The sequence below is a fragment of the Mastomys coucha genome, unplaced genomic scaffold, assembly GCF_008632895.1.
Source record: "Mastomys coucha isolate ucsf_1 unplaced genomic scaffold, UCSF_Mcou_1 pScaffold22, whole genome shotgun sequence".
Classification (NCBI taxonomy): Eukaryota; Metazoa; Chordata; class Mammalia; order Rodentia; family Muridae; genus Mastomys; species Mastomys coucha.
The window spans coordinates 58100871-58128450 of NW_022196905.1; the positions used below are offsets into that span (position 1 = coordinate 58100871).

The window sequence follows — 27580 nt, forward strand, 5'->3', positions numbered from 1 at the left end:
TGGCTTACAGACTGTGGTCAATGGCTATCTACCAATGAAAGGTTTAAAAAATCCAGTAGTTGTTCAGCCCACGAGGCACTTCTTTTTCCCATGTCATTTATATAGGCTACCAGCAGAAGGTTATGGCCCAGATGAAAGATGGATCTCCCCTCCACAAAAGGTCTGGATTAGAATTGGGTCTTCCCATTTCAAAGGGTCTGACTGAGAAAAAAATCTCACATGTGTGCTCAGCCATTTGGGTTTAGTTAATTCCAGATGTAGTGAAGTTGACAACCAAGATTAGCCATCACGATTTATCCATGAAGAAGATGATGCTGTCGTTGCTACAGTTTCCCAGAGTGCTTTGAAATTGCTCTATCAGGAACAAGACTGATGGGTTTCTGGTAGGCTTTGTTAGCTCAGTAGTACTTATTCTTAACCCTGACCCCAGGGTAGGGGTATATGTGAACATTGACTACAGAGAAATTTGGCTATCATTTTGGAGAGCGAAGACTTTTCCAGAAAGAATGCTGATTGTGGCCTTTTAAAGCTGCGTTTAGTTTTCTTATTTGAGCATGACAACCTCAATGTATGTTTTTCTAAAAAAAAAAAAAAAAAAAAAAAACTACATTCTGCTACTTGTTATTATGTCTTGAATTCATTAATAGAAGAGTCTGCAGTAAGATCAATATTTTTAGATGACTATTATTACAATTCACCCCCAAGAAGAGTGTAAAGTGAGACCTCTCAGAGGGCAGTTGGCATTCTCCAGACAGTTTGAAGTATACATCCCCCTTAGTCCAGCCCACCTCTGCTGGTACTTTGCAAAGCTCGCTGATGTATATGTGCAGAGATGTTCAATACAGAAGCCAATCAGTGACTACTTATTGTATTGGCTGCTGCCACAGTCACTTGAGTGTGAGTAAATGAGTCAAAGCTCCCTCCCCCAAGAGGGAGGAAAAAGCCAGCGGAGGATACACCCTATGAAGAGGAAAATTATGTAGAGTTCCAGGAAGTGGCAAATCTCTAAAATTCTACAAATCAGAAAAAGAGCAGAGTTGCTGGGAGTGTAGGTTAACGTTTTTAAGAGGGTGCCAGGGCTAGGCTTCGATGATGTGATATTTGAACAGAGACCTAGAGGAAAGGATGGTTCAACATGTACATAGGAATGAACAACCAATATACACACCAATAAAGAACTGTTAGGATGTGACCTACCTATTTCATTGCTGGCCATATATTCAGAAGGTTTGAAAGTAAAGTCTCAGTAAGTTATTGTATACCCATGTTCAAACTGTCATTGTTCACAACACTAACATGTAGGTGCAAGCCATAGACCTGCCAATGAGTAAAGCTTGGTATACAGTGAAATATTACGCAACCTTAGAAGGGAAGGGGACTGACACACACTACGAATGGATGAACCTTGAGTGGCTTTATGCTGGGTGAAACAAGCCCAGTCACACAAAGCAAGTACTGTGGGATTCCGCTTGGATGTGGTACAGAGTCAGAGAGGTACAAAGTAAAACGAAGGTTGTCAGGGCCTGGTAGGAAAAGGAGGGAAGTACTACTATTTAATGGGTGCAAAAGAGGTCTGGAAATGAACATTAGCGATGTGTCTGCTCCATGAAACTGTATACTGGAGCAGTTAAGAAGATACATTTTATGTTATACCCATTTTCCTCAAAATATATTGGGGAAAATTCAGCCACATAGCTCAGAGAACCAAATTATGGGATTTTGTCTGTTTTGTACGTACTCAATTTTTAAATGAAGGAAACATATTTAAAAGAAAGCAATTTAGACGGGAAGAGACCGTCTCATGACGTAGCTACAACCCTTGTCTTTGACAAATGAGACTAACAGAAAGGGGCCTTGGGCTACTTGATCATCCAAGTTGCTGTATAAAACTGTAGCTGTTTCTCGTTACCACTGGTCAGAGACCCAGCCTCCACAAGCACACTATTTCATCTCTCCCCCAATGGGCTGGGCCTTTGGATTTGATAGGACTCACCAGAAGAGGACTTAAGGGACTGGTGAGATGGCTCAGCAGGTAAGAGCACTGACTGTTCTTCCAAAGGTCCTGAGTTCAAATCCCAGCAACCACATGGTGGCTCACAACCACCCATAATGAGATCTGACGCCCTCTTCTGGTGTGTCTGAAGACAGCTACAGTGTACTTATTTATAATAATAAATAAAATATCTTTTAAAAAAAGAGAGAGGACTTAAGAAAATTAAACTGGAGTGTGGTATCACCTCATACTCCATGGCCCCAATCCAACCACATCCCCACATCTTACAGCACGGGGTGATTCTGGACATCAACCCCAGCCATGGCACTGCAAGGCATGACTGGGATAAAGGAGCCAGAGTCGGGCCACACTGTGAACATGAACTTTGCCTTGCTATGCGATCAAGGTAAAGCAACTCAAGCTCAGGATAGCATAAATCAAAGTGTTTTAAAGAAGCGCCTGACTTCTGAGGAGTTAGGGAATCAAGGTTGTAAAACTTCCCTCAGTATGTCAAAGGGATTATACATGTTGGTTCTAGCATCAAATGGACTGGGTTTGAATCCTGCCTCCCACCAATGTTGGGGCCTTCAGCAGATGATGTTCTCTTGAGAGGCCTCAGTTTTCTCAGTTATGGGAGAGGTGTAATGCATTTCTTAGCACAGTGTTATTAAGAAAAGTAGACAATTTACATTTCTGAAATTTTTAATACAGGGTCTGTGATATCCTAAAGGCTCAATAAATGTCCATAGTGGAGAGATTTCACACATTACTGGAAGGTAGATATTATAATTCTCATGGCAGAGAAAGCACAAGAGCAGAGACACAAGGACGAATTAGGTAACTAACATCACACAGCTAGGAAATGGTAGGACCAATGTCCTTGGCGGATTTCAGTCTAGATTGCTTTCATTTAGCATGTAAGCACAGGTAATTAAAAAGCCAGATGGCCATGGAATGTCACCATCCTGTGACATTCTTGCTGTCTTGTTTTGATTTGGATTTGTTGGGTTTGTTGGTTTGGCTTTCCAGAGCTCACCTACTGCAGCCTGAAAGCCAGACCCAGTCCCAGCCTCAGAGCCTTGGGATTCCGGAGCCTTCCATGTTTTAGGATATTTAGGGGTCGTGGTGGCGTGAAATTATTCCACAAATGACACCAAGTAGCGTCACACACATTTGTTGTCTTTCCCTTGTTAGTAGAAACCTCTGGAAATGGAGTCATTAGTCAAAAACAAAAGTACCAGTGGCTCTGTTATAACTTCCTTGTCTGGGCACTAGATGTCACACTAAATCAAGCTTTGGAAGTGGCTCGGCTAAGTAGGGTGTGGCAGTCTCTACCTATAAAAAAAAAATCATAGCTTTTAGGTAAATATAAAGCTTAACTTTGAATTTCTAGGAAAGCTCAGAAATTTATTTTCTTTTACTTACAAAAAAAATTAGAATTGTTAATCAGAAAATAGCACAGTGCTGACGTGCCGGCTTACACACATCTTTCCTGCATGCACATAAAAACTGTGTTTCATTCCAAAAACAAAGAGAGAGTTCTAGAGACAGTTTATGCCCACTTGTCTGTGGTCATTCAGGAGGTTTTTTTTCCCCTTTGCTGTTTTGTTTTGAGACGGTGTCTTATGTAGCCCAGGCAAGCCTCAGACTTGTTAAGTAGCTGAGGCTAGTCTCTAACCTTCCTCTGCTTTCAAAGTGCTGGGACTACAGCCTGGTCAGTCCTTTGTGTTCTGAGATGACGAGAAGCCGCTCTTCCCAACAAAGAAACAGACAAGATTAACCTACTGTGGAGGAAGTCAAAGAGGGGAGTGTAAGGCCTGGGAAGATTAAAGAGCTAGTAATGAGTGTAAGAGTCACTGAGCCCCACAGATGAGCAAGCTATGCCTCCAGAGCTCACTTACTCCCTGACTTTGGCACTCAGAAATCTATAGCTGTGAATTGTGGGTAGAGATTTCTGAAGTCTCCTTTTGGAAAATCTATGTGGTTTTTGTTGTTGTTGTTGTTGTTTTTAAACTATCTTGAAGAATATGAAGTCAACGACTTAAACGTTCGCTGAAATTTCGATGAGGTTCCATTGAAATGTTTGGAATTCATTGGAGGCTAGAAAGAATTAATTCAAGTCAGATTGAAAGCTTATAATTAAGTCTTAGGCTTAGCAGTTTGTTTTTTCGAGTAACGCAGTAATGAGTTTGAGCTGTGTTTAATTATCTGCATGAGTGTAGGCACATATTTCTATTGTAATTAAAGTTGTAAATCATGTTTCCTAAGTTTTCAGGGTTTGTAGGTAATATATGATGACAAATAGCTTTCGTTGGAATGAACCAGTAAATACCATTGCCTTGTGCTGCTTTGATGAATCAGGTTATAACTGATAAATCAGCATTTTGTGTGTATGTGTTTGCATGTGGGGGTGCATTGTGAGGATGTGCAGAGGCCAAAGGTTAGCCTCAGAAGTCAAAGGTTATTCCTCAAGATGCTGTCTACCTTGCCTTTTGAAACAGCAAGACTCACTTGGCCTGAAATTTACTGATTCAGTTACAACAGCTGGATGTCAAGTCAGGAGGTACCTGTCTCTATGTCCCCAGCTCTGAGACTACAAACTCCTACGACCACACCCAGATTTTCACATCCCAGATTTTTACTTGGATTCTACGCATTAACATCAGGTCCAAAGTACTACTGTTTGGGTATGGACTCCTCTGTGTTCCTCCTCTAACTTGGGAGATGGATGAACAGTCATTTGAACAGTGCTTTGTAATTCTGACTGGTTCTAGTTGGCACTACAGTCCTCCTTTGACTTGATTACCACTGTCTTGTGTTTGAACAACCCAGGTTCCCATGAGACGTCCTTCCTTTCTCCTTACATGCCAGGGCAGGTAGCAGACACCCACATGGAGAAAGCACCGGCTGTTTTTCCTTCCAGAACTCCAGGAACCATGAGGACCATGGTGGTCTACCAGGGCTTTGATTCCTTCCTCTTGTCTAAGAAAGGCTTGCCCCATCTAAGTGCAGGGTGTCAAACTGTCTGTGGAGAAAATAGAAGCCTCTTTTCTATCAAGTCAAGGGTTGGTTCTTGCCCAATGAGTGGGAAGGTCTGCTCTGTTCTCCTTCCTGAATCCCAAGCGTGCCAGTGTCTAGGAAATAAAGAGCGTCCCTTCTTGGAAACACAGGTGTTATTTGTCTGATAGAGTAAAACCAGTGACCTTCAGTCTACTCCTTCCCAGTTTCCCCACTGACTGACCCTTTGATTTAGAGCTATCAGCTCAAAACCTTTCATGGTGTATTTTTGAGGAAATGTAGAGTTATTTTTGTTTGTTTGTTTGTTTGTTTGATCGATTGATTGATTTGAGAGTTTTGTTTTGTTTAGAGGCAGGATCTTGTTAAGTACCTCACACTGGCCTAGAATCTTATGCTGTCCAGGCTGGCCTCAAACTTGCAACCCTCCAGCCTCAGCTTGCTGAGTGTTAGAATGATACACCACCATGCCTAGGTTCACACATAGAAACGTATTGAATATCATCTGACTTCAATTCAGCCAATGTTAACTGAGCACCTGCAATGTGCTAGGACTTCCAAAAGCCAAGAGCAACCAAAAGAGAATGACACATCAGCCACGTGACACTTTAAAAAGCAGGATGAAGACACGGCAGCCATGCCTTTCAAAGACGCTGACTTGAGTTGAGAATCTCAGTGTGAAAAATGGCCGCCGCTGAAAGGGGTCTGGGAACATAGTGAGAAAACTGAATCACAAAAGGAGAGTGGCTTTCAGGTCACTCAGCCTGACCATGCTGAGCTCATCTTTGGGCCCTACCCCAGGGAATCTGAACACATTGCTGCTCTTCAGGGTGGACCCCACCACAGGCCAGATGGTCTTGTGAGATTAGTCCAGGGGTCACAGATTGTAATGTCTCTGTGAGCTATATATTTATTTCCTTACAGGTCATGGATTAACAGCAGTCAAAGAAAAAGCAGGGGCAACCCTACGAATCCACAGTGTCAATTCTGGATCTCCCGAAGGGGCCCCAACTGATGCAGAAAATGGAATCTCGGAAAGTGGGTAGCCTGTTCTTGTTACATCTCCTGCACGACTTCATTGGTGGGAAAGAGGCCAAGTTCAGATCAGCAAACTGCATTCTAACCAGGGTGTTCTTTCTTGCCATGACAGATGTGATTCCAGATCAGGACCCTGCCGGAGGCCCCCACACTCCTCTTCCACCAGGGGCGGCAGGGTCAAGGGGCATGCTGTCAGCCCTCACCAACGTGGTTCAAAACACGGTGAGTCCCTAGCATGGTGAGTCTCTAGCGGCCTCCCCTGTTTTCCCTAGTGGCTCGGTTCCTTTGATCTTTCCAGTTTGTGACCCAGATACATCAGAGAGAAGGCAGCCTCGCTCCTGACTTTGGATTACAGTTTGTTATGCTTTCTGCTACGGAGTAGGTGTAACCTTGGATCGGAAATCATGAGGGCAAGATGAAATGGCGGTGTGTGTTTAAAAGAAGAGAGTGGTTTAGAAGGTCTTTTTTTTTTTTTTTCCAACCTGATCTAACAGTGTCCTTTTCAGCCGCTTCAAGGACAGCATTCTAGGTGAGGGAGGGAACTCAGAGCGGGGACAGCTGTTCTTCCTGGATCAGGTCTCACTTCTTTTAAAATTGGGAAACCTTCAAAACAAAAAAGGACTTGGGAAGACTCGGGGGAATCACCCTGAGATTGACCCTGCCACAGCACCCCCCCAGCCCTACTGACCCCTTCCCTGCAGAACCCTAAGTGGGCCCCTGCAAGCCCTATTTTCCCTTTGTTTGTTTATTCATTTTTGTTTAAGTTGAATTGATTTTTTTTTTAAAGACAGATATACAACCATCGCATTCCTACAGGAAGCGTGCTATTTACAACCAACATTTAAAAGGAAGCAGAGGTACCACAGTGAGATGAGGAAGCCAGCTGGTCCTCAGAGCCTGATTCTATATTTTCTAGAAATACGGCTCCTGTCCTTTTTAGTTATTTATCCATTTGTCATTTTAAAGAGAGACGGTTGGTCCTCACTGTGTACAATGAACCTCAGTAGACTCTGGCCACGGGCTGATGCTGTCTTGCCGTATTAAGCCAGTTTAACGGTGGGTGTGATGCGTTATGGGAGAAAAGGCGGTTGTGAATAGCATCGTAGATTATCTTACCCAGATGTTGGGACAAAAGTGTGTCAGGAATAAAGGAAATGACTGTCCTGTACTTGTTCCTTCAGGGACCCTAGACTGGGTAGAATGAAGAAGCCACACCAAGAAAGTGTTAAGAGTCACACATAGCAGAGCTGTTCAAGGCCATCCATGAGAGTGGCAGAAACTCTCTCTGTAACTGCAGTTGTCAAAAGTGAACTCATGGCTTCTCACCTCTCCCCTTTTAAAAATTATTTTTACATGATTTATTATTGTATATGCACATGGTGAGAGAGCACCTATACCATGGCACTCATGTGAAGTTCAGAAGGCAACTTTGTGGAGTCACCTCTCTCCTTCCACTTTATGTGAGTTCTGGGAATGGAACTCAGGTCACCATTGAGTGACTGCCTTGACCCACTGAGCCATCTTGCCAGCTCCAAGCAATCTAATCTTGAGTGCACCTCCAACATCCTCAGCCCCACTTCTGCATCCTCTTGAATCTGTTTTCCCTCCTTCCCACAGTCTCAGCCCACCAGGGCATAGATACTGCCCAGTCTCTGTTTATTCTCTGCTAAAGTGACAGGATGTGGGGTGGGGGCAGTAAATCAAGGCATGCAAAAGAGTGAGCTTCTGAGAGGCCCATCGTCCTCTGTGCTAGTTGCTTCTATCATTGCTGGGACAAAGTGCCCAACAGAAATAACACAGGGAAGAAGATTCCTTTTGCTGGTGGTTTGAAAAGCTTTAGTCCATGGTTGCCTGGACAGGTGCTTGGACAAGTGCTTGGACAGGACATCATGGTGTAGGAATATGTAAGAAGGGGGCTCTTTACTTTCTGGCAGCCAGGATGCTGAGAAAGAGGAAGGGACTGGGAACCAGTTATAACCTTTGAGGTATACCCCAGAGTGGCCTACTTCCTCCAACTAGGCTCCACCTCCAGAAGTTTGTAGAATGTCCTGAGGTACTAGCTGAGGGCCAGGGGTGTTCCTGAGCCAGTGGGGGAGACTTTATTTTGAACCCATAACTTCACTTTTGAAGTACCTGCTTTTATAAATCTGTTCCAAAGTGTGAGTTTTGATTGGGCTCCAGATTTGAAGACAAATTCTAAATTCCCGAAATGGAAATGTCTGATAAAGTACATTCATTCAGTAAGATTGAATGCTGCCATTTAAATAATTGTGAGGATAGAAAAATACACATGTAGATGATATTAAAATAAAATCTAACATTTTCGTGTAAGGTAAGAAAAATACAGATGTGTGGGGATTGTAGTTAGAGTTGTATTGTTGGAATTATGAATGGAGGGTTCAGAGCAATGTGGTTCTGTTTATTTGAACAGTGTATATGAGTCTTGGTTGCTTTAATTTTTGTTAAAAGGAAAGCTATGACTGGGAAAAGGATGTTTCCACAGTGATACCTGGATAACAGACCAGTTTCTGAAACTGGAAGTACACGGAAGGCAAGCTGTCTTACTTCATTAATGTACTAATTATAGTTGGTGTTCCCCAGTTTCTGAGGGTATGCAAGAGCCATGTGAAACAGCCTGAGGGCCCGTTGCTTCAGGGCTGTGGATTAAAAAATCATCTAAATTAGCATGAGTATTTGACATTTTAATAACCCACCCCCAAATAATTCTGTTACTTACGCTAAAGTTCTTTCAAACACGACAGTAGGGTCATCTGTTAATTTTGTGTCTTAGATACACATTTATTGATATGCTCAGAGCTACTGACGCGAATCCCTAATGTGCACTGTTTTCTCCCCTAAACATCATTTTTTAAAATAATACTGCATGCTCTACAAATTATATAACATGTGGTTTTTCGAGGAAAAGAAAACTGGATTAAATAGATCATCTATCCCATGTGTGAAAAACTTGTGGCTTTCTATTTATTTTAATATTTGACAAGAATGCCGGGTCCTTGGGAACTGCTGGCCACTGCCAAATAGCAAGCTATGGAAAATCTATTCTGACGTGCTTTTCTCATTTGCAGGGCAAAAGCGTTTTAACTGGAGGTCTGGATGCCTTAGAATTCATCGGCAAGAAAACCATGAATGTCCTCGCAGAAAGTGACCCAGGATTTAAGCGGACCAAGACACTGATGGAGAGAACTGTTTCCTTGTCCCAGGTGAGACTAGACCCTTTAGTGATTTTTTTTCCCCTCCTTTCATCCGACAAAAGTCAAAGCACATGTCCAAACTTCTGTGACAGAAGAAGTAGAAGAAAACTAAATGTCTGACATTCCCACCGAAGTCCTCGTGGGCAAGGTTAATGGTCCCTTATGCATGATATCGGTTATCACATAGACATAGTGATAAACATCTGGGTATAGGAGTATATATGTTGCTATGCATTATAAGTGGAAGGCATGCGTGTGCGCACACACACACACACACTCCAGCCAAAGGAAAGTCTATTGATCACACTTTCTTGTTTTACTTTATTCAGTTAATAATCCCCTAGAGATTTATCCAAGTATGCCTTTGTAAATACCTCAGTTCCACTGCTTTTCAGCCATACAGCCTCGCGGGTTTACTTTCCATCTCTGTGCCTCAGTTTCCCCCTGTGCCTCCTGATAACTTTACTGTAATGGTTACATGAGCTAGAACAGAACCCGATAAAGACATGACTGCCCACATGTGTAATGTATATTCTAGGTAAGATAGTGAGGTTACAGAGAGTGAAACTGAGTCTTAAAAACTGGCAAAGTCTAGCTACCCTTGGAAAAAATGAAGAGGGGCCTGAGTTAATTTACCAAGCTGCCATATTTGGGGGGCCACCTGAGCTATTTCTGTCACAGCTGCAGGCTAGCTCCATTTAAAGGGTTGTACTATGCACGGAAGTGTGTCACCCAATGCCCGCAGGATGCTTGCTACATGTTGGAAGGGTGAGGCAGGATGGGAGCTGTCAGAGATGAGAGCCAAGTGCCAATGGCTGCAGATGTTGTCAGACCCTAGAGGGTGTTTGCAGGGCTGTTAATGAATGGGGCAGCAGAGGCAGGGGAGGATGCTACAGCGTTTGGACAGGTTGCAGGGACTCACCTGAGCTTGGAAAGGACCACAGTGGTTACTATGGTGAAAACAGAGTGGTGGAGGGAAGATCTGGGCCAGGGAAGCCATTCAGCGTCTGGATGAGTCTTGTTCCTCCCAGAAGTAGATGACAAGATGGGTTGAGACAGACAGGAATTTAGTCAGGCGTGGGGGATAAGACCTATATTAGAAAAAACAGGGTAGGAACTTCTGAAGCCTGGGGCAACCATCAGAGCTGGTTCATGTCAGCATCCAGGGGAGGAGAACTAAAGAGGAGACCAGGTGCCAGACTGTGGTGCAACCTAAGGAGCTTAGTGAGGGACATAGGGAGTGATGGCAGCTGATGGCAGCAGGGTGACCCTAGCCCACCACAATTTATTACATACTTTATAAAGAAGAGAGAGGTTCAGTGGTTCCTTCCAACACATGGGAGTGATCAGTGTCGGAGGAGCTGGATATACCAGTTCTTACATGTCACATACATACATCAGGAGATCACACTGTTCTTTATATACACAGTTACTATGTCTTTAAAGTAAAACATAATACTTCTTCCTGTGTTGGAAAGATGGCCCAGTGGTTAAGGTCACTTGCTGCTTTTGCAGGGCTGGAGTTCAGTTTCCAGAACCCACCTCGGGCAGCTCACAAGAGCCTGTAACTTGGGCTCCATAGTGGCTGTAAGGATGCCCACTTCTGGACTCTGTGGCCGCTACACTTGTATGTAAACATACGCCCCCAACACACATAACTATAAGTAAAAATAAATCTCTAATTTAAAAAAATCAAGTCTTGTGATGGCTTCCCTGGCCCAGATCTTCCCTCCACCACTCTGTTTTCACCATAGTAACCACTGTGGTCCTTTCCAAGCTCAGGTGAATCCCTGTAACCTGTCCAAATGCTGTGATGGACAAAAAGTCAAGTGTCAGGAACATGCCTGCCTTGGTGTCTCTACACACCAGAGATAGCAGAGAAAAGCGTTGAGAGTTGGGAAATGGACTACATTCTACAGCTCAGCAGCTAGAGCCCTCCGTCACTTATGCTCCCTGGAATAGAAGAAAGGGTCTGCAGTATTCACCCTCCCTGGGAAGCTAATTCTGTGATTTAAATGAGAGAGAAAGTTGGGTCGGCACAGTGTGGAGGTCCCTGTGGCTGTCAACAAGGTAGAGTTTGGAGACAGATTCAGATTTCCTGATGAAGTAAGTGTGGGCTCTGAGGCAAAAGGGGTGGCTGTAAGGTCTTCTTAGCAACTAGGGAGAGAAGCCACTCCTAACAACAGATCTCAAAAAGGAAGTCTGTTACGGTGCTGATACACTGAAGACATTATATTAGTCAGCTTTCTGTTGCTGTGGCAAAATCCCCGACATAAACAAGAAGTCTGTTTGGCTTCCCTTGTTCTGGAGGTTTCCATGACTGGGTCAGCAGACTCTGTTGCTCCGGGGCTTGTGATGAGACAGAACATGAGAGTAAGAAGTCTGGGAAACAACCCACCTGTTAATCTCACGGTGACCAGGGACTATGGGGGAGGGGCAAGGAACCAGGCTCCCAATATCCCTGCAAGGGCACACCCCCAACAACTTCCACTCTCTGGGCTCCAGCTCCTAAGGATTCCACCGCCTCTCACTAGTGTCATGGGCTGGAGGTCATGCCTTAAGCATGTAGCCTTTGGCAGACACTGCAGACTCACCTGGGGCAGAAGTAGACTGTAGAATGATTCTAGTCAGCAGGAATGTTCGTTCACGCCTGTGCTGCCTCATTTTCTCCCACAGCACAGAGAACATGATCCAATGGTCAGTGGTTCTCCTGCTCCACCATTTCCTCTTCCACAGTTCCTGTCCCACCGTTTCCCTGTGTGAGAGTCCCTCCATGTCACTATTGCCTCCCTTCAATGAAACCCATTTACCTCAGTTTTCCAGAGGCACACTGAGACCAGCTACCTGGTTAAGGGCTGGTTTCCTGGGCAGCTTTGATTTTTACTCCTTACTTACAAGTAAATCTCAGCCTCTGCTTAATGACACTCCCCTTTCCTTTTTCTATTTTATCTCTTCACTCTAGCCCAAAGTAATGATTCAGGGAGGATGCTGGTGCTGAGAAGTGGCACTATCCTGGGGCCTCTTGGTTTTATTTCCCATCCCCCAATGCCCCCAGGGTCAGGGGACCAGTTGAGTTTTATTACAAGTGTTAAACCTTCCCAGAAATGGTTTCACTGTGTTATTTTGAAAACTGTAAAAGGCAGAGATTTACTAATTTAATCTTAAAGATAGACAGGAGAGAGAATACCTTCCACGGCCTAGTGGGTTCTTGGCGAACAACCTCAAGAACCCAAATAGAAAATGAGGCTGCCTGTTTTATTGGTACATAATAAACACCAGGCTCTGTTCTTGGATGATCTTCCCCCTGTGACCTTGTGGCATTGGCCAGTATATTTATGGGGCTCTCTGCAGATAGTAAAGGACCCCATAAACTTAATGTCCTTGTAAAGTTAATGAGAAATCAAATAAAAGAGGCCTAGCATCAAAGCAAGCAAGTGCAGGATGTTGTTAATAATGGACAGACTCGTGCCCGTTCAGTCGTCTCTGTTTTTAAACAACAAAATAATTGGAGGGGCTTAGGGGGAGGTGTATCTTTCTTAGGATGCCCAAGTCCTGGGTTCTAGCCCTAAGACTACAAGTATAGATGAATGGAGGGGTGAGGAAGTGAGGTGAACAGGGAGAAGATAGCAGAAAAGAAAGGAAGGAGGAAGGGAAAGGCAGAAAGAGAGAAGTTACTAGTGTAAACAAACTCAGGATCAAGACCTACCTCTGGAGACCAGCACAAGCATCTATAAGCCAATTTCTATTCAGTGTCTACTAATGGATACATCGTGAATTTACATTTATCAACTCTTCTCATCTTCACCTTCAGAAGGTCCTTTTTGTTTGTCTTTGGTTTTTTGTTTTTCTTTTTTAATGTAATAGAGCAAGATCAAACCACCTTCTTTCTACTTTGAAATCTGCCTGGGTGCAGAATTCTTAATATAGTTACAAAGAATTGGCCTGTTCCAGTGGTCAGAACACATGGCTAACACTGATGGCTGTTAGCATATTAAAGTGCACACTGCCTTCCAGGCTCACTTGGACCTATGGCTCCCCTCAGCTCTTCACACCCACACCCACACACACCCACACACACCCACACTCACACACCCACACCCACACACACCCACACCCCCCCCACACACACACACACACACACGCACACGGTACCATGGGCTCCCCTCCCCCCAGCTTCTCATTCCTGTATAACCTGCCATTTCTGCTCCTCTCTATCTGTTCCCTTTGCTCTCTTAGCTCCTAGTTTTCTTTGTCCATGCTCCTCTTTGCTCTCCTTCTCTTCCCTTCCTCTCTCTCGCTTCCCTCCTCTCTCTCCTCTCACAGCCAGGTTCAGTGTCCTGGCCCAGCTTGGTCTCCTACACTCTGTCCATGCTCTGGACTCTTCCATATGCCAGTGGATATCCTCTCCCTCGTATCTATAATAAAAACCTTCTCCTCAGCCACGCCTGGAAGCGTCCCGGTCTTCACTTTATGCCTCTGGTGATGACAGCCCCACTTTATAATGCAGCGCATCATATGAAAACCTGTCAGTAGAAATTTTGGACATCTAGAAAAGATTTAGTTACACAGGAGAAAGACCTCAGTGGGAAGCAGAGGAAGCTTTTACATGCTTCTTTCTAATCCCACTCCTAGGCAGGATGGCTTGCTTTGTTTGGCTCCACCAAAATTAAAAAAAAAAAAAAGAAACTGAACATGTAAATATTAGTCAACAGAATCAATCTAGTATCTATTTTTAACATTCTTTTAAAATTAAATTATATTTACATCATCTTTCCCCCTTCCTTTTCCTCCCTGCAACCCTTCCCGAGTACCTCTTGCTCTCTCAAATTCATGACCTCTATTTTCCTAACTACAGTTTCCTAACATCTATCTATCTATCTATCTATCTATCTATCTATCTATCTATCTATCTATCTATCTCCCTATCTATCTATCTGTGTGTTTAATTACTGTAACACATACATTCATATATATAATTTCCAAATGCAGAAACACAACCTGCCGGTGCTGGAGAGATGGCTCAGCGGTTAAGAGCACTGACTGATCTTCCTGAGTTCAAATCCCAGCAACCACATGGTGGCTCACAACCATCTATAATGAGATCTGACTCCCTTTTCTGGTGCATCTGAAGACAACTACAGTGTACTTAGATATAATAAATAAATAAATCTTTAGGCCAGAGCAAGTGGGGCTGACCCGACTGGAGCGAGCAGCAGTCCTGAACTCAAATTCCCAGCAACCACATGATGGCTCACAACCATCAGTACAGCCACAGTATACTCATATACATAAAAATAAATAAATAAATAAATAAATCTTAAAAAAAGAAAGAAAGAAAGAAAGAAAGGCAACATGTGTAGTCTATATAAAGTTGTGTGTAGGTACACATTTTCAGGGCCAACCATTTGGTATTTATATATATTTATATTTGGTATATATGGATAGCCTAACTTGCAGACTCTTTTTCCCACCTCATCATTTCTTACTTGCCTATAGTTCTTTGTGTAGGGCTGAGGCCCCCCTGAGCTTCCTGCCTCCACATTTGCATGTCTATTGGTGTTGTTTTGGTTCCTGTCTTATTTAGGCAGCCATGATGATTAGACTTCATGGGGACTGGAAAACCTCCTCCCCAAGGGCTAGTTTTTATGGTATCTCGAGGCACCATGCAAGCTTCCAAGGGAAAGGAGCAACCCTTAGTCCTACCCAGCCATGGTGCCTATGAACTAAAACAATGACCAGCATGGGGCAGGTCCAGTAGTAGCGCACACACTTTAGCAGTAACCAACATCTTTTTCATTGGACCAAAGGCTCTCACAAGAGCAAGATTATACCTGGAAACCAAATCAACTACCCAGAGCTAGCGAGCTCACACATCATGGAGGATCTACTCACAAAGAATCATTTTTAAGAAATTCCAAAGCCATGAAAGTGATTTTTCATATAATATCTGCCCTCCCCATCGCCTCCGTATCTTGTCCAGGAAGGCAACATGGAAAGACCTGTCTAGTACATGAGCATTGTGTCTCTGCAGATGTTGAGAGAAGCCAAGGAGAAGGAGAAGCAGAGGCTGGCCCAGCAGCTCACGGTGGAGAGGACTGCACACTATGGGATGCTGTTTGATGAATATCAAGGTTTGTCACACCTGGAAGCCCTGGAAATTCTGTCCAATGAGAGTGAGAACAAGGTACATTTCCCAGTCATTTGAATGGCATTCTTGGGTGGTGTGTTTTCCTTAGCGTGGAAGAAACAACTGGGAAGAGGTGTGAAGATATGGTCTCTCACTTCGTGGCTCATGCTAAGGTCTCACATATTGTAAGCCTGATAAACATCCCCTCAAGCTGCTTACAGCTTCCTCTCTGCCCTGTGCTAACCTATCACTCCACCGAGCCCAGAAGGGTCAGCAAATCAGGAGTCTCCACTACCTTCCCATGGCAGGAAACTTGCTTGCCAAGCCCTTCCCTTCTTTTGGCAATCTCATTCCCAGATCAGAGATCCCTGACCAGCCTGCGCCTTTGTTCCGCCCAGTAAGTACAGAGTGATTGGGGTTTCTGTTAAACTGTGGGCACTGAGTGCAGATTATTTTATGAGTTACCCTTTTACTTATTTGATCACCTTTACCACAATATCTGGGCCATAAAGGGCAAAATCATCCTTCTGAGACCCATTTGAAAATGTTCCTATTTAGAAACCTATTTCAGATTACTAAAGAGATGGCTCTATATGTTCGCACCATCCTGCATGATCCCAGGGAAACATATTGAATGGATTGGAGGTAGAGCCAGGCTTCATCAGACCCTGCCTCAGAAAAGAAGAAAAAAAGGGCTGGAAAGATGGCTCAGCAGGTAAAGGCCCTTGCTGCCAAGCCTGACTACGTGAGTTCAATACACGTATATCTCCAGGACATACAAAATGGAAAGAGAGAACTGATTCGCTCCTTAATGTTATCCCCTGACCTCCATGTGCACACACAACAATGATAAAAAAAAAATTAAACTATTAGAAAAGAACAAGTAAATAAACAAAACACAATTGAAGGATAATTGTTTTTAAAAAATGACATGAAAAGACAAAAATGCTAACTCTCATACTGATACAAAATGAGCACCTAGGAAAGAGCTTATGTAGTTCATTAATTAAACAGGGAAAGCAGGCAGGTGTTATCACCAGCTGGAAAGAAACCCAGAGAGGGAGCTTTGAATCACAGTTGCAAATAGACAAAAGCTTGTCACCAATGGGGCAGACTGCCTACAAAATTCATCTCTGTGTCTGCAGAGAAAGGCTTTGCGTCGCCATCAGCCACCCACAGTTTACGCTGTTGTAAAATTGCTTTCTTACATTCAGAATCCCATAATCCGGTAAAACGGGGCGGGGGGGGGAGCAATTTCCTACCAAAGCACAGAACTCTATGCATGAAAGCTGAGTCAGGAATCAGCCTTTATGTGATTATACATAAATATGAGGCTGTGGGATTTTGGATTCCTCTTACTGAAATCTGCTTGAAACGACAGCGATGATAAAGCTGGCCTCGAAGGGTTTCTGAAGGGATTCAGTGACATTGCCCATGTAAGAGCTCATAGCAGCCTGTCTGGGACAAGATAGGTGCTCAGTGGACGCTGGCTGCTGTTTTGTGCATTCGTGTATATAACTGAGCATGCTGCTGATGACACTATTTTCTATGCATTTTATGTTGTAAATATCTGTTGTTATTATCATTAAGACAGGAGACTGGCCCCCTACTCTGATAATATAGAGAGATTGCATTTCAGCCAGTTCTGTCACAGATCTCAGCTGCAAAATAACCCTCAGCTTTCTTACAAAATGCCCCTGCCTCAGCCTCTCAAGTGCTGAGATCACAGGGGCGAGCTCTTTAAGATTCTGTCAATGATAAGTTGCTTTGGGGCATGAGGTAAGAGAACACTCACTAGGGCCCAGGAAGCAAAAGAGAAGAAGAGGACTAGACCAAGGTCTCACGAAGACAGGTTTCCAATGACTTGACACCTCTCGCTGTCCCCACCCTCAAGGCTTCTACCACCATGGGTAGCTCCATGCTGGGAACCAAGCCTTTGACACGGGGTCTTTTGGGGGACATCCTAGAGAGGGCTGAACCTTCTCTTTGTACATTGTTTGCACAAGCTTTGCTTTCTTTCCCCAGCCAGGACATTTCTGTGGCATTTGGTGAGGAATGTGGAACTTTTAAAAACTTACTGATGACAGTTACTGCACGCTGTCACAAGCAGCCCTACAAGCCTGTATGGAAACCAGCAGAAGCTATGTCTCAGTCCTATGACAGTCTGGAGCAGGTTACCCAGTTAGCAGACAGCTTCCTGTACACAGGTCTCCAACAAGAATGCAAGGTCTTTAAGCACAGCTAATGACATCCAATGGCTACCATAGAGATGTATTTATAGCACAGGAACTGTGAGTAATGGAAATGCACATACTTCAAAATTCCTGAAACTGTTTTTTACAGTTTCATGGAACAGTCTCACCGCAAAAATGGTGTGAGACTATGTTACTCATGGATACATTCATCAGCATGATACACTTATTCCCCAGTGTGTACACATGTCAAATCACCACAGTGTATCTGATACATACATGTACACATGTCACATCACCATACTGTATCCTACAGATATATCTACACATGTCAGATCATCACACTGTATCCCACAGATACATGTACACATGTCACATCACTACATTGTATCTCGCAGATACATGACACAATTCAGATCAACACATTGTCTCCCATAGATACATGTACACAGGTCACATCACCACATTGCATCCCATAGATACAAATGATCACTTGTTAATTCAAAATCAAGTTAAGATGGGCCTGGTGGCATAGGCTTCAATCCCAGGTATTGAGGAGGCTGAGGCAGAAGGATTCAAGTTCAAGGCTTGTCTGGGTTGCAGAGTGAATTCAAGGCCAGACTGCAACCTAATGACTCAGTCTCAGAGTAAAAAGTGAATAAAAAGAATAAAGAGATAACTGATGATAAACCTCAGGCATAGGCCATGCACAAGGCCCAGCACTGAAAATAAATTAAAGTTCCATTTGAACTTAAATTAGGGTCAGAAGCTGGCACATCAGGTAAAGGCACTTACCACCATAAGTGATGGTGTGACTTTCTTTGATCCCTGGAATACACATGGTAGAGAAGAAACTCTCTGACCTCCACACGTGCACACACAAATAAATAAATAAACATGGGAAAAAATAAAAATGCATAAGAAAAGGGCTACAGGCCTTTGTAGCTTGGGGGTAGAGTGCTCACCTAGCATACACAAGGTCCTAAACGCAATTGTCCACCACCCCAAAAACAGACAATTAAAAAAAAAACTCATAGGATGACTCCTTAAAATTTAATGCTAATGAAACATTCAGGACACATTTATACTAAGAAAATGTTATCATGTTTCTGAAACACAATGTAACTAAGTAGCCTGTGTTTACCAGGCACCTTTATATGGATACTTTAAAGTTAAAGAACTTTGAGACAAACCTTTGAAGAAATCAGCTCTGTCTTTCTCCCTTGACAAACTTTGATCCTGACTGGGAAGGCTGAGTTCCCCAGTGGGATTCTCAGTTCCTGAATTTCTATTGCATCCCCCAGTTTGCCTCTTTAGTCTCCAGCTGTCCTTTGCCTCAAACTGCCATGCACAGGTAAGTGAGACACCATGTTCCCGCTCCACACATTCCCCACTGCAGGCAGCTACCTCGAGCCATCTCCTAGGTTCACACTGGTCTCAGCACAGCATGGGAAAGAAGGCCACTCAGTAACCTGGAGAGTGTTCTAGAAGGGGAAATATCCTATGTGTCCTGCAGCGTCCCCTATGTCCAAGTCTTAAAAATGTATTGGATGTCACCATGGTCTAATGCCTGTGGCCTTCTGAGTCCCATCAGCCCGAGGAAGTAGAGAGGACACTCCTATTTGGAAGCTAAGAACAAGAAAGGATGCTCATTGTGTCCACTGATATTTCATCGGCTGAAACTCAAACATCACAAGAGATGTTTTGAAAGAAAGTATTGATGCTAGAGAGCTGGCTCAGTGGTTTCAAGTGACTGGAGTTCAGACCCTAGCACCCACATCATGACATGCACACCCACAACACACCGTCAGCAGCACACATGCCACAATAAATAGATCCGTAAGTAATACAAAGGAATTATTATCAATGATGTTTCCTCAGATCGATTCTAAGACAGACCTGGCATGTGTGGTACATGATCAGTGGGAAAAATCTAATAATTTTGTTTCCGTTACGCTCGGTTGCATTTTTTCAAATTTTATTTTTATGGAAAAGGGGATCTAAGACACTGTGTGTCCTTGGGAAGAATGCGTGATTAATTATGATTAATTCTTGCATCAGACTACAACTCAGTGCACGCCGCCGAAGCAGACTGGAGTTAGAGAGGGAGAAGCAGGGACATGCAAGTAAAAGGAAGGCTCTCAGAAGGCCAAAGCCACAGGGGCTGGCCCGGAGCCACAGAGCAGGGCACATGTGCGGCTACCTGCCGAACTGCGTGGCTAATGGGTTTTGTGTTGATTTCCTGCCAAGCTTCCTCCCAGAGCCTTGGGCAGGCACACAGCACGCAGTGATGTGTGTAAACCCTCGGGAAAACAAAGCGTGCCAGCCTGGGTGCCCTGGCTGACTCCTAGTCTGGTATGCCCATTTACTACTACACGGACGGTGAAACCCATTCCACGGAGGACTGAGCTCCTCCGCTAGTGCTCCCTCCAGAGCAAGAATCTGACGCGCAGAATGAAAAACCAGAAATGTATATAGCTTTAAAGCCATGCCTCATTTCTAATATGATATTCCATGACCTATGACTAATTTGGAAATTTAAATTAATCTTCAGAGGATGGCCATCTGTACTTGTTTCGAAGTGTATGCAGAGGGCACTAACTATCCACAGAGAGAATCCGACAGTGAGCAGAGGTGATGTCAGCCCAAGCCGAGCCTCCTCTCCCAAGCTTTCCCTGCACAGCTCCTTAAGCCCCACCCCAAGACAGTGACTGTTCCCTGCTCCTGCTCCTGCGGTGCCCTTCCTCCGCGTCCTTTAGGGCTGATACTGGTTGTCTTGGGCTTCCCTCCCCTAGAGCAGTGGTTTTCAACCTTCATAACAATGTGACCCTTTAATACAGTTCCTTGTGTACTGGTGGCCCCAACCATAAAATTATTTCATCATTGCTTCATAACTGTAATTTTGCTACTGTCGTGAACCATAATGTAAATATCTGATACGCAGGATATGTGATATACAATCCTCCTTCAGGTTGAGAACGACTATTCTAGACAATGAATTCTCAGAAAATGAAAAGGTATCTTGGACATTTTTGTAAACTCAGTGTAAGTCATGTCGAATACAAGTAGAGAGAGAGAGAGACAAAGACAGAGACAGAGAAAGCAAGAGAGGTATGTGTGTGTGTATATAAATATATATATATGTATGTATATGCATATGTGTTAGATCTTTCATTTATTGAGCAACACAGTATTTTGGCTTGTTTGGGTTTTTTGTTTTTGTTTTTGTTTTTTGTTTTTTGTTTTTTTGAGACAGGGTTTCTCTGTGTAGCCCTGGCTGTCCTGGAACTCACTCTGTAGACCAGGCTGGCCTTGAACTCAGAAATCCGCCTGCCTCTGCCTCTCAAGTGCTGGGATTAAAGACATGCGCTGCCACCACCACCCAGTGCAACATAGTGTTTTAAGTCAGTTCTTATGCTTTAATGAACAAAATGACCTTAAAGGTAAATGTAAGCAGTCCTGATTATACAGATAAAGCCAAGGCATAGGAATGTAAATTACACAGGGTCAGCAGGAAGTGAGTGAGGAACTGATGCTGAGCTGTGTGGAGGGAGGCCAGAGTTTGTTTTAACCATTGTGATGGATGGTTTCCCACCACGGTTGACCAGCGCCTTTTGCTTCACAAGTACTGTTTACCACACCAAGGATCCCAAGGAAGTACAGATCCCGCTTTAAGAAGGAGACCGTCCTGTGTGGTGGCTCATGCCTGTAACAGTAATGAACAAGCTGGGGCAAGAGGAGTTCAATTTCAAGACCAGACTGGACTATTTAATCAGTTTGAGGCCAATCTGAACTATATACCGAGATGTAGCAGCAGCAGCAATAACTACTGAATAGAAGGTCTGAAGGCTGGGAGCCCACGCTGTGAATGGGCAGTAGAGTCAACCCCTCTTACCTCCACACTATGGCTCACTCAGTAGCTATTGGGAAAACTGGAGGCAGCAGTACGTAAATGCTATTCGTGAGGAGAAACGACGACAGTTAAAGTGACCTACTTCTTTCTTTCTTTTTCTTTTTTTTTGTTTTTCTCCAGGTTCAGTCCTTTTTAGCATCACTGGAGGGAGAGAAGCTAGAACTCTTGAAAAATGACCTAATTTCTATCAAAGACATCTTTGTAGCCAAAGCGTCAGAGAATGAAGCAAATCCAGAAGAACAAGGTAAAAAGCAATAACAAACAGCAAGGTAAACCCAGGGACTGGGCGGCAGACCAGGGGCCTGGGCGGGGCCTGGGCGGGGGCTGGGCGGGGCCTGGGCAGGGCCTGGGCGGCAGACCAGGGGACTGGGCTGCAGACACAGCTGCTGGGAAGCAGCTCTCAGAACAGGGTGGGGTTTATTTAATCCAGGTGTTCCTCATGTGGCTTCCAGAATGCCCTGTGCAGCTGTTGTGGGTACAGGGCTGGTCTCAGAGATGGGTAGGCCTTTCTTTACTGAACGGGAACCCCATTCTTCCTCTGGTGTCCAGCATAGTCCCTGGCACATCGCCAACACAAATAAATGCAAAAAGTCAAATAAACCAAGCACAGTGTGCTGGGCCTAAATAACCACAATATATGTGGCACTGTCTAACTCCATATGCCTGTGTTGTTTAAAATGATTGAGGAGCATGGCGTGCAAGTCTTGCCATGGATTTCTTTGCATGGCTTCCTTATTCCCTTTCATTTCTGTGTATAGGAGTTGTGTATCAGCAAGTATCTCACATGCCACCTGAACACTGCCGTTCTTGGTGTGGGAGGCTGATAGCCTCGAAGCCCAGCACTTGCCTAGCTGCATGAGACCCCAAGGTCAATCCCTGCCAACCACACAAAAGTCCGGTTCTGACCATGGCTGTGCCATTTTCCCTAAGTGCCCCAGGGTGAGGTGTTTCAAGTTGAAGGTCATGGAGTGAGTGAGGTAGACACATCCCAACAGCCTTCCTCCTTGTCTTAGTTACTTTTCTATTGCTGTGAAGAGACCACGACTAAGGCAACTTATAAAAGAAAGAATTTAATTGTAGTTTTAGAGGGTCTGTCCATGACCATTATGGCAGAGAATATGGAGGCATGCAGCTGGGCATGGCACTCAAGCAGTAGCTAAGAACTTACACCCTTACCTGTAGCAGCCAGCGGCCATGGGTTACTGGGTTCCTGAAAGGAAAGCTGGGGCTTAAATGGGAGGGACGGCGAGAGGCGAGAGAAGAAGGAGACCAAGACAAAGTTTCTGATCAAGGCCCAATGTTTACTTATGAGTCTGAGTTTATAAAGGGGGGACCCATCCCCCACTATGGCAGGATCTTGTTGCCTTGTTTAGATCTGGTCAGGAAAACAGGCCCAGCCACTCAGCAGGTGGTGGCTCCTTATAGGAAGCTGCGGATGGATGTGGCAGGACAATAGACTTCACCTAGGTTGGAAGACTCTACCCAAGGTGGGCTAGCCAGCTGTGGCAAAGACAAGGTCTGATTCAGCCTGCTCCAGGCTGGGGGGAAGACACATTTACCCACATGCAGAGAGAGAGAGAGACAGAGACAGAGGGACAGAGAGAGAGACAGAGACAGAGAGAGACAGAGGGACAGAGAGAGAGAAAGAGGGAGAGACACAGATACAGAGACACAGAGACAAACTGGGTCTAGCATGGGCTTTTGAAATCTCACAGCCACTTCCTAGTGACACACCTCCTCCCACAAGGCCACACCTTCTAATCCTTCCTAAACAGTCTCACCAACTGGAGACTAAGCATTCAAATATGTGAGCCTATGGGGGCCATTCTCATTCAGACCACCACACCTCTCAAAAGTGACTGGAACACAAAGGAATCTAAAGCCTATTTTACGAGAAGCAAAGCTTCTTTTAAGAAGGGAAAAGCTATTCTCAAAGTTGGCCATGGCCAATGACCACACTGCGTCATCCACTTGGGAGTGGAACAGAATCAAGCATGTCCTGTGTATGTGCGGGGTGTCTTCCTATAGATGGCAGTGACAGGCACCATGCCATTGGTGCTTCCTGTAGTTTTTATCAGTGGGCGGAGCAACTGCAGACACAAGGCTGGCTGCTTCTAAGGCCAATAGAAAAGTCCACTGGAAACCTTTTCACTAATTTCTTGAACAAGTTGTATGATCCTGCTGAAAAGGAGCATCTTCACTATATCCTGGAGACAGTGCTGCTTATTCTGGGAACTGTTGTAAGGCTCAGTCTAAATACCATCCATTAAAAACACACATTATGGATCCTGGCATACAGAACTGCTCAAACACGTTAGCTGTTACTATTGTGATTTAGTGTATCCACACATTACCAGGGAGGTTGGGAAGGTAGAATGAGCGGCAGCTTTTACTTGTTTGGTCCTGCCACTTCCTCGCCATGCAGAGGAGTGATAATAAGTGTTCATACTGTCACTGTCAAGTCACAGAATCATTGTGCTCCCAGGTGCGTTATATACCTTTAATCAAATGCAGACATGAGTACTCCTGTGCTTGAGCCTTGAGCTCAGGGCAAATTATTCTGTGTATTCATAAACCTGTTTAATCGTGGTTTCTCCCTTTAACCCCATATCCTGATCTTCTGCGCCTTCATGTTAATGAAATTTATGCTCATTGCATCAAAATAAAGGAGCCAATTATACTGAAGGGGGCCAATAAATATCAAAGAGGCAACTTGGAATGATCTTTTTGAACATTTGTATGTTCCTACAAAAGTCACCAAAGACGGCAACCTTGTCATTTTTCTAATGAAGAAACTTAATTTCAATACTAGGTGTCAGAAGGGATGCAACTCATACTGGGGACCCAGGATGACCCGATAGAAGCCCCTACCCAGCACTATCACCCCAGTTAGTCTTCGAGCTCATGACACTTGAGTTAGATCAGGGTCCTTCTGGGTGTGTCATTCAGAAAGGATTTTTAAAAGGACCTAGGGCTGAGGATATGTCTCAGCCAGTAAAGCATAAAGGCCCGAGTCTGAATTCCCAGAATCTATATGAGAAGTAGATCCAAAACAGGCGACATACTCCTGAAATATCAGCGATGGGGAGACAGGCTTGTGGGCCAGCTAGCCTGGCCTTAGACCTCTTGGTTGAAGTCCTTGGCCAATGAGAGACCCAGTCTAAAACAATATGTGAGAGATCCCTGAGTCGTCTTGTCTCCCTACACATGCTGTGCATGCACGTACCCACATCCACAGATGCTCCACACTCTTATAGACACACGCACACACATCACACACACCACACACCACACCACACCACACACACACACCACATACCACACACCACACAAACATGCACACACACACCCTGTACACACACACACCACACCACACACACACCCACACACAGACACCACACATACACACACACCCGGCACACACACACCACATACCACCACATACACACACACCACACATTACAGATACACACCACACAAACATGCACAAACACCCCCTGTACACACACACCACACACACACACACCACACAAACATGCACAGACACTCCCTGTACACACACACCACACACCACACATCACACATACCACACCACACCCACACACAGACACCACACATACACACACCACGCACACACACCACATACACACACACCACACATACACACACACCACACACCACACAAACATGCACACACACACCCTGTACACACACACACACCACACCACACACACACACCACACACCACACAAACATGCACACACACACCCTGTACACACACACACACACACACACACACACACACCCCTCACACACATACCACATATACACACACCACACACTACACATACACACCATACATATACCACACATACCGCACATACACATATCACACACATACACACACACACACACACACACACATATACATGGGACTCAATATTTTCCCACGCATCAGAGACATTGTTGCAAGTGCAAAGTGAAATACTATTACATTGTTCACTGGTGCTGCTCTTTGGAGAAGAAGCTGGGTTCTGCTGCCAAACAGAAAGTGTTGCCACAGGCAATGTGATGTGTTCTCATTTAAATATAGAGCCTCATTCAGTACATTGAGAATTCACACACACATACACACACACGTGCACACACACACACTGAAGTGCTGAATATCATATTTTAAGAAAAAAAAAGATAAATTTGGTGGCTGGAAGGGGAACGTGGGGTAAATTTGTCTCTCTCTTCATGACAAAAGCCTATTATCTCCTGTAATAGATCCATTTTCCCCAAAGGGCATCTCCAGATGATCAAAACACTATTAATTTTCATTAACTTAATTTAATAAATAAATGTCATTCAGACACTTAATGAGGCACTGGGAGAGAAGAACAGAGGTGTTGTTAAGACCAACCCCATCACAAAGGCATACAACAGCTCCAGGAAGACAGAGTGGTAACCCAGAAAGATGCAGAAAAGAATATCGTCAGCTTGATGTGAAGAAAAATAAGAGCAAAATTATGGCAGAAACTTAAGCATTTCACCTGGATTTTTTCCATCTAAGTGCACTTATATTCCTCAAATCCTCTAATAATTAAATAATTTATTTGGTAGTCTCAGAAAGTATAATAGCAAGCTGTCGTCTTCTAGATTAAATTTAATATCAGGCTCCTGCGCATTGAATAACACCAGCTCGTGGCTTGCATATTTGCCTTTTTGCCACAATGCAGTCTCCCCACACAGCCATGGCCCTCCAATTTGCTTTACCATGGCTGTGAAGAGATTTAAAAAGCCCATTTTCTGTTTTTATTGTCATGAGGAATTTCTCTTGGCCATATACACAGACCTAGAATAGCAGTAATAGTCTTTGTTACAACATTGACTATCATCTGTTTTTATATATTTTTAGTGATTTTTCCCCCTCTGAAGTTACTGGTATGTGTTTAGTAGAAATGATGCACATTTAGAATCTGGAGCTTCCTGAAGCATTTGTGTTTTGATTTACTGTCAGTTCCCACCAAATATATTTAATCTTGCATGTTCATGTCAGTGTGCTGCATAAAAGTTCATATATATTGTTTCTTTACAAAACAATTTAATATTCTATTTGGATCTTATAGTACCTAAAAAGGGAAAGCTGAAGTCAGGGTGTAGCTCAGGGATACAGTGCTTGTTGAGCAGGAATAAGTCCCTGGATTTGATCCCTAGCAACCCTCCAAGAGGACAACCTAAAATTTGACCAAGAACAGAGGGTGAGTTTTATGATCCCCAGTTGACAGGGGTTGGGAGGAAGCTGAAGGATCCTGGTGACTGATTTCAGGCCCCAGAGGTTAAGAAGTGAGGCTGGGGTGGGTCTCAGCCAAGGGCTCCCGCCCTTCAGCACGCTCTCCCACGGAATGAAGGAGAAAGATGATGACTCAGATTGGGGCTACACCTGCCCTCCCCAACATCACCTTTCCTCCTCACCCACCCCCCACACCCTTCCAACCTCTCCTTACTCGGCTAATGGAGTCTCATTCTCCAATCTCCTCAGGCATCGCTGTGTAGGAAGCTTTCTTCTTACGCATCCTCTGAGAACTGTATTACAGCTGCAAACTTTATCACGGCATTCACCTTCCTGGTTAAAACGTGTTTATGTCCCACCTTCGCTTCATCCTGAGCTAAGGCAGTTGCCACCATCTACACCCAGTTCAGACATGTTGCTCATTCTGTGCAGCCACGCTGGCCTCCTTACTGCTTCCCCCCAACCCCTGAACTTGACAGGCACATTCCCTGCTAGACTTTAGTGCCACTGCCAACCGTCTAGAACACTTCTCCCCTGACCCAGAGGCTATCCTCAGGTGGGGACTTCGCCTCCCCTCCCCAGCATCATCTTTCCCTTCTCAGTTACTATATGAAACATATACGATATAGAACTGTTTGTAAAAATGCAAAAGTGGTGTAAATGAATTAGTTTGTACCATATTGACATGAACCCACAAAGGTTTTAAATGTGTTTGGAGGGAATTGACACTAACTGAGAGCATAGATGCTTCAGGAGACTCCAGGTTTTAAAAGAGCATCAGTTCCTCATAGCTCCCTCCTAATCTTGACCCA

General features: G+C 44.3%; 1 protein-coding gene across 2 annotated transcripts in view; it reads left to right on the plus strand.

Annotated features, from left to right (window-relative positions):
• Fam114a1 (family with sequence similarity 114 member A1) overlaps positions 1 to 27580 on the plus strand; it is a 77968-nt gene that overhangs the window by 35477 nt on the left and 14911 nt on the right. For both annotated transcript variants that reach the window (XM_031342399.1, XM_031342400.1), the window contains exons 4-8: positions 5933 to 6046; positions 6159 to 6268; positions 9133 to 9267; positions 15290 to 15442; positions 21611 to 21734. In XM_031342399.1, the coding sequence (XP_031198259.1) occupies positions 5933 to 6046; positions 6159 to 6268; positions 9133 to 9267; positions 15290 to 15442; positions 21611 to 21734 (636 nt within the window). The remainder of the gene's footprint in view (positions 1 to 5932; positions 6047 to 6158; positions 6269 to 9132; positions 9268 to 15289; positions 15443 to 21610; positions 21735 to 27580) is intronic.